The 11,907-nt window shown below is 39.9% G+C and overlaps 2 protein-coding genes across 2 annotated transcripts; both read right to left on the reverse strand.

The window, feature by feature from the left end:
- Window positions 1–622: 622 nt before the first annotated feature.
- Window positions 623–1,546, reverse strand: LOC107666070 (olfactory receptor 4F6-like). Its single transcript, XM_016457170.1, has one exon. The coding sequence runs from the start codon at window positions 1,544–1,546 to the stop codon at window positions 623–625; it is 924 nt and encodes a 307-aa protein (XP_016312656.1).
- A 7,807-nt stretch (window positions 1,547–9,353) lies between these two features.
- On the reverse strand, window positions 9,354–10,277 carry LOC107666072 (olfactory receptor 4F6-like). Its single transcript, XM_016457171.1, has one exon. It carries the CDS (start codon window positions 10,275–10,277, stop codon window positions 9,354–9,356), a length of 924 nt encoding a protein of 307 aa, XP_016312657.1.
- Between the last annotated feature and the right edge of the window lie 1,630 nt (window positions 10,278–11,907).

Genomic DNA, 11,907 nt, shown 5'->3' on the forward strand with positions numbered 1-11,907 from the left:
TGCAAATTTGCGTCTGAACTCTTCATATATATATATATATATATATATATTCCTAATAGTATGCAAATGAGGAATGCATGTTTATTTATTTAAATCATTTAAATAATTAAACGTGTTGCTTACCGTAGAAGTCTCACCGGAGTCTCAGTCACTTTAAACTTGCTCAAGTAATAAAGTTACAGTGTTGTATATTTTACTGATCTAAAATATATATATATTATTTTTTCATTTATTTTCTCTGTTCTCAAGTTAAATAATAATAAAAAATAAACATAAACATAAATACATGAATGAACTGATTAAGTGACAAAATAATGCAAGTAGCCTAAACCTTGGCATTAAAAATAACTGTAAACTAAACCACAAAGAATAAGAATTTACAGTGTGATTTATTTTATTAAAAATAATAATCATAATACAGTACTATCACCAACATTATTAAGCAGTTTTCCCAAATTTTTAATTTTAAAACTGTAATTTGGCTATGAAGGCATTTTATAAATCAACAGATATTGTTCAAAATTAAGACAAAATTTGTGGTTCTCAAATAAAACAAATGTCTTAATTAAACATAAATACAAATAAATACATTATTTATAAGTACAATTTAGTCAACTGAAAATCATAATTTTGATGGCATAATCTTTACAATAATAACTTTACAAGTAAAGTATTCCTTCATTTGTTTCAGAAACCTCTGGTCTCGGACCCCGTATATCAAAGCACTCAGTAATCTTGGCATAATATTTGTGATTAGATAATTAAAGAAAGTGATCTTTGTTCTGTGAACAGGAAAAAAAGGCGTGACAATTAAATCCAAAACAGGGGCGATATAGGAAAGCATACAAAGAAGTAACTGGACACCATGCAACAATACTGTACTCCGAGCCTTATTTGCTGAACCCTTTGAAACAGCCTTTCTGGCAGTGAAAAGGACTCTGCAGTAAGTATAGATGAGATTTATCCACACCAGCGACATATAAATGACTTGTGAAGCAGTGGTACGATCCTTGTGGGCTTTGGAAGGGAATGAACTGAATGGATAGCAAAGTACAAGAGAACTGAAAAAAGATATGGGCTGGATTAAGAGTAAAATAATGATATCTGCCAGAGAAGGTATAGCTCCTATAACCCACAGCAAACATATAAAAATGTAGGTCCTTTCTGGTGTGCAAATCTGAGCGTGATGCAGTGGTTTACAGATAGCAATGAAACGCTCTATTGCCATACCAGCCAGATTCAATGGAGTGATCATAAAGGTGGTTGAACCAAGCACCACCAATACGCAACACAATGAAGCATTCACAAGTGGTGAAACGTAGGTCAACACATATAAAGTCACTGATATGCATATCATAAGCATGTCATTGATTACCAGGTGAATGTAAAAAATGTATCTGGAGTCTCTTGAAAACATTGGATTGGAGAAGAAAGTCACCACTAGCATTCCGTTAATGAAATTAATGACAAGACCGAGAGAAACAATCACAAGGTTTTTGGCAAGAGCTTCTTCATAACTATCCACAATCCAGACCGTCGAGTTCATTTTCCAGTTCTTTACAAGCAAGGATCTGGAACGGAAAGAAGAGAGTGGTTAAAAAAAAAAAAATCACCTACTACAGTCTTAACTTAGCCTATCATTTGAGAAGTCTTATAGATTTACCTTGAGCAGAAGAACCGTTTCTGGATGGTAGGCAGTCTGAAGCTCACATGAGTTTTAATCAGTAGAGTGCTACTATTTATGGTTTGTGGAAAGGGCAGAGATCATGAATATTAAACACGATGGTCATAGCCATTAGGCCATTTTAAATGAGTCTATTCAAACGTTTGCATGTTTGCAATGCAAATACTGCACTCTCTGCATTGCCACAAGAGGCCTTATAGCATCATTAAAGGATGTTCACTTCCAGAATAAAAATTTCCTGAGTATTTACTCACCCCCGTGTCATCCAAGATGTTTATGTCTTTATTTCTTCAATCACAAAGAAATTAAGGTTTCTAGCAAAAATATTCCAGGATTTTAAAACTTCAACGGTGGCAAACGGGTTGAAGGCCCAAATTGCAGTTTCAACGCAGCTTCAAAGGGCTCCACATGATCCCAGCCGAGGAATAAGTGTCTTATCTAGTGAAACGATCTATCATTTTATCGTTTATCGAGGAATGAGAGAAGACCCTCATTCCTCGGCTGGGATCATGTAGAGCCCTTTGAAGCTGCACTGAAACTGCAATTTGGACCTTGGCAACCCATTGGCAGACATTGAAGTCCACTATATGGGGAAAATTCCTGGAATGTTCCCCTCAAAAACCTTAATTTCTTTTTGACTGAAAAAAGAAAGACATGAACATCTTGGATGACATGTGGTTGAGTAAATTATTAGGAAATCTTATTCTGAAAGTAAACTAATCCTTTAATATGGACATAACTTGTACTGTCAGTTTTGACTGCACAATTACGGTCATAATCAGATCTAGTGAATAAGCATATTGTATTAATAATCTAATATTTCAATCATAATTAGGGATTGTAAAGGTGTTGTGCAGGATCAAACGCATGATGCAGGAGAATCCAACAAACAGTCTTTAATAAGTCCAACAGGAGATGGGGCAAATGCAACACAACCACAGAAACAAGAAACAAAACTGATCAAACCAGCATGAATTCCATGATGGTCCAGGCTTGTTTATGCTGGTTATAGTTGGTTGTAGTTGTGCTGTCTGCTCATCTTTTCTCTTTTTTTCTGTTCTTGTTGTTCCTCTTATCTTCAGTGATTCTGCTTGGTAACTGCAAGTGTCATCACTAATGGTCAATCCTGTAAAGTGAATCTACTTTATTTCACTGCAACACTGCTTCAGTGTTACTTTTACTCTATTTTTTTTTTTTAGTAAAAAAGCAAACAAAAAAATGAAACAAATTGAGCAATCTTTAACACTGAGCGTTTTGCTGTGCCATTAAACATGTAACCTGCATTATGTGTTTTTCTTATTTTTTTTAAATAATTGATTAAAATAATTGTTATAATTGCTATTAAGATAATTGTGTTATTTAACTATGAACACTCACTAAGAAATATATGATATCAAATGTGTACATGTGATTTGTTGTGGTTTTGCTGGGATAATACCAGCACCCAAAAGATCCACCAGCATTCCAAGCTGGTCCCAGCATGCGAAACATACCTTATGCTGGTCCACCAGCAAACCAGCATCCCATGTTGAAGACCAGCAAACCAGCAACCAGCATCTCAAGCTGGGAACCAGCAAACCAGCATCCCATAATGGTCCCAGCATACAAAACACACCTTATTCTGGTAACCAGCAATGCTGGATTTTTCAGCAGGGAAGGGCTTAAATAGACAGGTGACGATTAACTAAAACAAAACAGGTGTGAATTAATCAGAAACCACTTAAACTAACAAGTGGAGGGAAAATGTGAACAAAGGAAACTGGGTCAAATTAAACAAGGAACTCAGAGCTAAATTAAAACAAAACAGACACGTGACATTTCTCCCCTTCCCAGAAAAGGCTCTGTAGGACAGTCCAACACAGGAGGGTGGGCGAGGGCTCTGGAGGATGCAGAGCAGGCACAGGGCAAGAAACCAAAGGAGATGACGGTGGAGAGACTAGGGGCAATGACGGAGGGGGGAGCCAGAGTCCAGCCAGAAAGAAGGCCCACGGTGAAGGAGTCATGGTGACGACAGCATGGGGATGACTGAGGGAGATGCAGTCGCTGGAGGTGGAGAACCAAGTGGAGTCAAGGAGACAGAGAGCCGGGGTGACACCGGAGGCCTGAACGGCCAAGACCGAGCTGCAGGCTTGCGGGAACAAGGTGGAAATGGGGGCTCGGAGGTCTGGGGCAAAGCTGGTGTGACAGAGGACCAAGGTGGAGCCGGAGAGAAGGAGCCTGACAAAGGATGGAGGGATGAGGTGAAGCCAGAGGACTAGAAGACTGTGGCGGTGGCAGGTTGACGAGGAAGCGTGGAGCCAAGGAGGAGCCAAAGGCTCGGAGGCCTGAGGTGGAGCTAGGGGATATACTTGCCAGGACGGAACTGGGGACTGGAAGGCAGATCCAGGGAGCAAAATGGAATAAACAGGAAGGAGTTGAGTGAGGAGCTAATGGGAACCCAGTGGAGATGGGGCTGACAGACTGGCTGGCTTTGGAAGAGGCAGGAGACGCAGGCTGGGAATTCTGGAGACTTTGAACTAGACAGAACTGGCAGGAATGCAGGAGATTCTGAGCTTAGCAGAACCAGTGGGGATGCAGGAGATTCTAACCTGGGCAGAGCCAGTGGAGACACAGGAGATTCAGGGCTGGACGAAACCAGCGCCGATGGGAGAAATGGGTGGAAATCCTCTTACAAATAATTATAAAAACACAGTTTGCAGAGGCCAGCTGCAGCTCACCCTCAATGGCGAGAATGTGGGCAGGGCCTTCTACCATGCCATACTCCACAAGAAATCCCACGGTGTCACAGGTTGCTGCAGGCTATTGGGCTATGACTGGCATCCCCTTGTGCTGGCTCGAGTATCATGGCAGGCTTAGGCTCTCCATTTACAGTGGGCTCTAGCAATTGCTCTGTATTCAGGTCATACTAAGAAGGGAGAGGTTATGTGAGTATCAACGTAATCAGCGTTGTTTACGTTCATTAGAAAGCACGCACATGCTGAATGTAAACAACGCTGATTACATTCTGGGATACTCTCCAAAATGGCGGACGACGGTAACTCGGGGAGAAGAATTGTTGAATAAATCATGTTATTATTGTTTTCTTTGCGCACAAAAAGTATTCTCGCTGCTTTATAAAATTACGGTTGAACCCCTGATGTCACATATGGACTATTTTACCGATGTCCTTGCTACGTTTCTGTATCGTTGCTGTCCATGGAGGGTCAAAGAGCTCTCAGATTCCATCAAAAATATCTTAATTTGTGTTCTGAAGATGAACAAAGGTCTTACAGGTTTGGAACAACATGAGGGTGAGTAATTAATGACAGAATTTTCGTTTTTGGGTAAACTAACCCTTTAAAGGAGCATACTCGAGCAGGAGGAGACCTATATGGTAAATAAATTTTTAGAGGACTGGTATTTATATGTACAAATGGTGTTGTGCAGGAACAAGTGCATGAGGCAGGAGAATCCAACAAACAGGTTTTAATAATAAATTTAACAGGAGACAGCAGGAGCAAATGCAACACAACCACAGAAACAAGAACAAACGATACCAAACCAGGAACTGACTAAAACTGAAGGCTTAAAGGGTTAGTTCACCCAAAAATGAAAATTAACCTGTGTTTTACTCACCCTCGAGGCATCCTAGGTGTATACGACTTTCTTCTTTCAGACGAATCCAGTCGGAGATATGTAAAAAATTGTCCTTGCTATTCCAAGCGCTATCATTGCAGTCAGCGGGTGTTGCAGTTGAACAGTCCACAAGTCGTCAAATAAAGCGCGCGCATCCATAACAAAACTTGCCTCACACGGCTCCGGGGGGTGAATAAAGGCCTCCTGTAGCGAATCCATCTGTTTTTGTAAGAAAATATCCATATTTCAAACGTAATAAACACTTTTCTCTCACTTCCGGTATCTGTCATATCTGTCATACGTTTTGGCGGATGACGTAGGACGTCGGCGTTGCGTGATTAGCAACGAATGCGGAGAGAGAACAAAACAAAACACCGGTCACGAATTAGAAGTACAAACTGAGGATTTATAAAGAAAAATGTTGGAGGATTTCGATAGAAACCAAGAGGAGACTGGTTTTCCTTTGCTAAAGTAAGGATACTTTGCTTCCTTTGCTCCTACATACAAACTCGCGAGACTAGCATATCTCAGAGGCGCGAGCGCTGCACATAATTCCTGCGTCATCCCCCATACTGGGGCCAGTTGCATAAACATAGCCACTATGTTAAGACTGTGTCATAAGAACTAGTCTGACCAACTAGCAGTTAGCCAAGGGGTAACCAGTCTTACTTTTTAATTCAAATTAGACCAGTCTACCTTTTTGTAACTTATTTTAAAAAGTTATGACCAGACTTGATTAAAAAAATTAGATGACTAACTTTCTGAGACTAGTCTAAGCAGTTTGTGCAACTGGCCCCTGGGAACACCCCACAAGACTTGGAGATGTTCTCACTCAGTCTTCTAGCAATCATTTGGCCCTTGTCAAAGTCACTTTCGTGCTTCTAACACATGAAATTCAAGAAATACAAAGTTCTGTCATGAAACTCTGGATGCAGGCCAATAGGTTCTAACACAATCTGATATAAACACAACATTATTCAAAAGGTGCAGCTGATTGGTTTCTTTTCGCATCAGCAGCCAATGAGATTGCTGCTCACCATTCAAATACTTGTCTAGTGCTTGCTGTAGCAGTTGCAGCACACTTCAGAAACCCTCCACCTTCCCCAGCTCCACCTGTATTGGTCTGTTATGGGGTGATTTAATGTGTGTTATATATGTGGGGCTATTTCATCTTTCAAACGTAATAAACACTTTTCTCTCACTTCCGGTATCTGTCATATCTGTCATACGTTTTGGCGGATGACGTAGGACGTCGGCGTTGCGTGATTAGCAACGAATGCGGAGAGAGAACAAAACAAAACACCGGTCACGAATTAGAAGTACAAACTGAGGATTTATAAAGAAAAATGTTGGAGGATTTCGATAGAAACCAAGAGGAGACTGGTTTTCCTTTGCTAAAGTAAGGATACTTTGCTTCCTTTGCTCCTACATACAAACTCGCGAGACTAGCATATCTCAGAGGCGCGAGCGCTGCACATAATTCCTGCGTCATCCCCCATACTGGGGCCAGTTGCATAAACATAGCCACTATGTTAAGACTGTGTCATAAGAACTAGTCTGACCAACTAGCAGTTAGCCAAGGGGTAACCAGTCTTACTTTTTAATTCAAATTAGACCAGTCTACCTTTTTGTAACTTATTTTAAAAAGTTATGACCAGACTTGATTAAAAAAATTAGATGACTAACTTTCTGAGACTAGTCTAAGCAGTTTGTGCAACTGGCCCCTGGGAACACCCCACAAGACTTGGAGATGTTCTCACTCAGTCTTCTAGCAATCATTTGGCCCTTGTCAAAGTCACTTTCGTGCTTCTAACACATGAAATTCAAGAAATACAAAGTTCTGTCATGAAACTCTGGATGCAGGCCAATAGGTTCTAACACAATCTGATATAAACACAACATTATTCAAAAGGTGCAGCTGATTGGTTTCTTTTCGCATCAGCAGCCAATGAGATTGCTGCTCACCATTCAAATACTTGTCTAGTGCTTGCTGTAGCAGTTGCAGCACACTTCAGAAACCCTCCACCTTCCCCAGCTCCACCTGTATTGGTCTGTTATGGGGTGATTTAATGTGTGTTATATATGTGGGGCTATTTCATCTATGTTATATGTGCAGCAGCAGTATTTCTTACATGCTCACAGCAACATGTCTGTGGATGTTTTGGCAGTAGCAAGCCTCGGCACTTGCACTTCTGCAGCAGCAGCAGCGTAGCAGATCTATTCCGCCAGGATCAAATACATTAACATTGCCATGTATATTACCATGCTAAACTCTCAGAAAGTTGTCATGATAGAACTGACTGTTAACTGTTAACAGATGCCATTGTAACAGTATAATCAATATTATTCACTGTCAGTGTGTCACGGTGCGCACACACACGAGGAACGAGGAGATGCTGGAGAATACTTTACCAAGACTTTATTTTCAGGAACCAAGGGAGACGAACTCAGGAAGACGTTTAACAGCGGACAGAGAACTTGGGACTGGGAACACTTTTTAAACACACAGGAGGAGGGGATGACGAGACACACCTGGGAGCAATGAAACATCAAGGGAAACACCTGGGACAAATTAACTTAACTAATCAGGGGAGGAACAGGAAACTAACCAAATAAGGGCATGGGAAGGCACATGGGGAGCAGGACACACACAAAACATGTAGAAGGGGAGATCGAGGCGAGCGGCAATTTCCATCGCCGCGGGGGGGAACAAACCAGGAAACAAAAACTTTCAAAAAAGGGGAAAAACAAACGCGAGGAGAAGTCGCCGCTCACTTTCAGTTTTGGTCCGCTGTTCTGTCATGGTGCGCACACACACGAGGAACGAGGAGACGCTGGAGAATACTTTACCAAGACTTTATTTTCAGGAACCAAGGGAGACGAACTCAGGAAGACATTTAACAGCGGACAGAGAACTTGGGACTGGGAACACTTTTTAAACACACAGGAGGAGGGGATGACGAGACACACCTGGGAGCAATGAAACATCAAGGGAAACACCTGGGACAAATGAACTTAACTAATCAGGGGAGGAACAGGAAACTAACCAAATAAGGGCATGGGAAGGCACATTGGGAGCAGGACACACAAAACATGGAACAGAGTCTGACACAGTGGTTTTAATGCTGTGACTGATCATTGTACATACAATAACAAACAGTAGAAATGCCACTAGTGACAAGCGACCATGTGTGGGCACTTAATTCATTGTGTCGATGACGTGACAAATTGATTAAAGACTCGCGAGGTAAATTTGTTATTTATATTTATACGAATTTATCAAAGTACAATAAAATTAAAACTAAAAGAATAAGAATTTACAGTGCAATTTATTTAATTTGAAATAATAATCATAAAACAGCACTACTTTATCACCAACATTAATATTTTTCTCTAATTGTTCATCTTAAAACTATAGTTTGGTTATAAAATATTGTAATTTAAATATTTAATTAAAAAAAGCCTACTGCTCAAGATAAAGACACAAATATGTTTGCTGTTGTGAATCCATAATAGGCCCATATCATTTTTATAATTAATATGATTAACAACACCTGCATGAACTAGAGGGAAAATAATTTCATACATCCACTAAAAATCATCAAAACACCAGCTGATTAAAAGACACTGAAAATGGATCAGTGAAGTTAGCTTTAAGTAAAGGCCATTCATCATTTGTTTGTACCGAAAATTCATAAATATTCAGGTTTGAAGTGTGATGAATGATGGACACACGACTGACTTTTTGAGTGATGTTAACACTTTACTGAGAAACTTTATAGTTATCACATGTAACTGAAGACAACCTACTTCCGTACACATTCAGGGCTTCTACTGACATCCTGACTACGGATATGTGTCAGGTACAAATGCGATTAACATATAACTAAGAACATTTAATCAATGTTCTACAAAGTGTTTTGGGCCACTCTAGAGTCTTTCTGTTCTCGCTGATGTTCTCAAATAAAACAAATCGCATAAATAAATATAAATGCAAATAAATTAATCAATCAAATTCTAATTTCTAATATTTCTAAATAAATGTAGAAAAAAATCATAATTTTGATGGCACAATCTTTACAATAATAATTTTACATGCAAAGAATTCCTTCATTTGTTTCAGAAACCTCTGGTCTCGGACCCCGTATATCAAAGGACTCAGTAATCTTGGCATAATATTTGTGATTAGATAATTAAAGAAAGTGATCTTTGTTCTGTGAACAGGAAAAAAAGGAAAAACAAACATATCCATAACAGGGGTGATATAGGAAAGCATACAAAGAAGTAACTGGACACCATGCAACAATATCGTACTCCGAGCCTTATTTGCTGAACCTTTTGAGATGGCCTTTCCGGCAGTGAACAGGACTCTGCAATAAGTATAAATGAGAATGATCCACACCAATGACATACAGATGACTTGTGAAGCAGTGATGCGATCCTTGTGGTGTTTTGTCGGGAACAAACTAAATGTGTAGCAAAGCACAGTAGACCTGAAGAGAGATATGGGCTGGACAGAGAGAAGAATAGTGATATCTGCCAGAGAAGGTATAACTCCTATAACCCACAGCAAACATATAAAAATGTAGGTCCTTTCTGGTGTGCAAATCTGAGCGTGACGCAGTGGTTTACAGATAGCAATGAAACGCTCTATTGCCATACCAGCCAGATTCAATGGAGTGATCATAAAGGTGGTTGTACCAAGAAAAACCAATGTGTAACACAAAGATGCATTTACAAGTTGGGAAGCATAGGTCAACACATATAAAGTCACTGATAGGCATATCATGAGCATGTCATTGATTACCAGGTGAATGTATAAAATGTATCTGGAGTCTCTTGAAAACATTGGATTGGAGAAGAAAGTCACCACTAGCATTCCGTTAATGAAATTAATGACAAGACCGAGACAAACAATCACAAGGTTTTTGGCAAGAGCGTCTTCATAACTATCCACAATCCAGACCGTCAAGTTCATTTTCCAGTTCTTTATGACCAAGGGTCTGGAAGAGAATGAGGAGAGAGGGGTTAAATAGTGACCTAGTCTAGACTAATTAAGCCTATTCCTTTTGAGAAGTCTTTTAAATAGACTTACCTTGAGCAGAAGAACCAGTTCTGGATTGTGTATTTCAGTCTGAAGCTCACATGAGTTTTATTCAGTAGAGTGCTATTGTAAGTGCTCATGTGTTATTTATGGTTTGTGGAAAGGGCAGAGATTATGAATATTAAATATGATGGTCATTGCCCTTGGGTCACTTAATTAGCTTATTCAAACAGTTGCTGTTTATGTCATAACAGTGCAGTATTTGCAAGGGAAACAAGTATCGAACTGAATACAAATCTACTGCGTAATTTATTGAATAGCAATGCCAAAATCACGGGTTTTCTGAGAAAACTCACATCCTTTAACAACACACAGAACATGAGATAATACTGATGGAAATGAGCAGGCCACAAACTTGATTTCACACAAAATGAAATTGCACTTGATTACAATGCAAAATGTGCCAGAAGAATATTCATAATGCAATGTTAGTAAATTAATAACACAAGAGGCATTATAGCCTCATTAGAATGGACACAACTGTCAGTTTTAATTTTCTGCACAAAAATGTGTGTTCAGCATTATGTTTAGCATTGCAGAGCCATAGTGTTGCTTTCGTCAACGAAAATTATGACTAAATATCGTCGTCAACGAACCTTTATTACGTGACGAAAACGAGACGAGACGAGACGAAAATGCTGGTCATGTGACGATGACGATAATTAAATGTATAATGCAATATCGTTGACGAATAAAAACGAGACTAAATGTCTTTTCATTTTCGTTGACCAAAACGAGACGAAACGAAATGTTATAACGTTATTTCGTCTCGTTTAGTCGCGGTATTATTATTTTGCAGTATTTCTGTTTCCTGTGTCTCGCTTCAGGGGCTGCATCAGGTCAAACTGCGCAGACGCAGGCGACGTCACTTCCTCAAGCCCCACTCGCGGCATTATTTAGAACAGTGTTTCTCAACTGGGGTGCTGCGTCTGTCGAGAGCAGGGGTGCCGTATAAAAAATCTTTTTTTAATATTTTTAAATTGCTAAAATGTTCAAAAAAGCAGCTATTATATAATATCCATTTCTAATGTCGCCAATAATTAGAGATGCACCGAAATTCCGGCTGCCGAAAATGAGTTCACCGCTCAGGATTCACTTTCACGTGGTGTGACGCTCTGCGTATTATCCCGCTCTATGCGTGTGTGTATTATCCTGCTCTATGCGTGTGTGTTAGTGGTGGAAATTTTGATTCTTTCAAGAGATTCGTTCACTTTCAGTTCGTTCACCAAAATGATTCGTTCAGATTCGTAACAACACTAGTGTGTGTATTATCCCGCTCTATGCGTGTGCGCTCCGCTCAGTCGCTCGCGGCCCGTGTGAGTGCTCCACTCATATACCGTTCATGCTCATCGGAACAGCAAAGTCCACTCAAAAATCAAGCTGACAGGAAACATCGATGTAGTACAGTATTGTTTCTGTCTGCAATAGCCCTACTGTGTTGTAACAAGGTGTGGTAAATGGGCAACTCTGGTAACGCTGCCCTCATTCATTGATCTGCTAACCG

Source organism: Sinocyclocheilus anshuiensis, unplaced genomic scaffold, assembly GCF_001515605.1.
Source record: "Sinocyclocheilus anshuiensis isolate Anshui unplaced genomic scaffold, SAMN03320099.WGS_v1.1 scaffold447, whole genome shotgun sequence".
Taxonomy (NCBI): Eukaryota; Metazoa; Chordata; class Actinopteri; order Cypriniformes; family Cyprinidae; genus Sinocyclocheilus; species Sinocyclocheilus anshuiensis.

Bases quoted from the DNA above. Each gene is read 5' to 3' on its own strand.
- LOC107666070 (XM_016457170.1), bottom strand. From the start codon at position 1,546: ATGAACTCGACGGTCTGGATTGTGGATAGTTATGAAGAAGCTCTTGCC.
- LOC107666072 (XM_016457171.1), bottom strand. From the start codon at position 10,277: ATGAACTTGACGGTCTGGATTGTGGATAGTTATGAAGACGCTCTTGCC.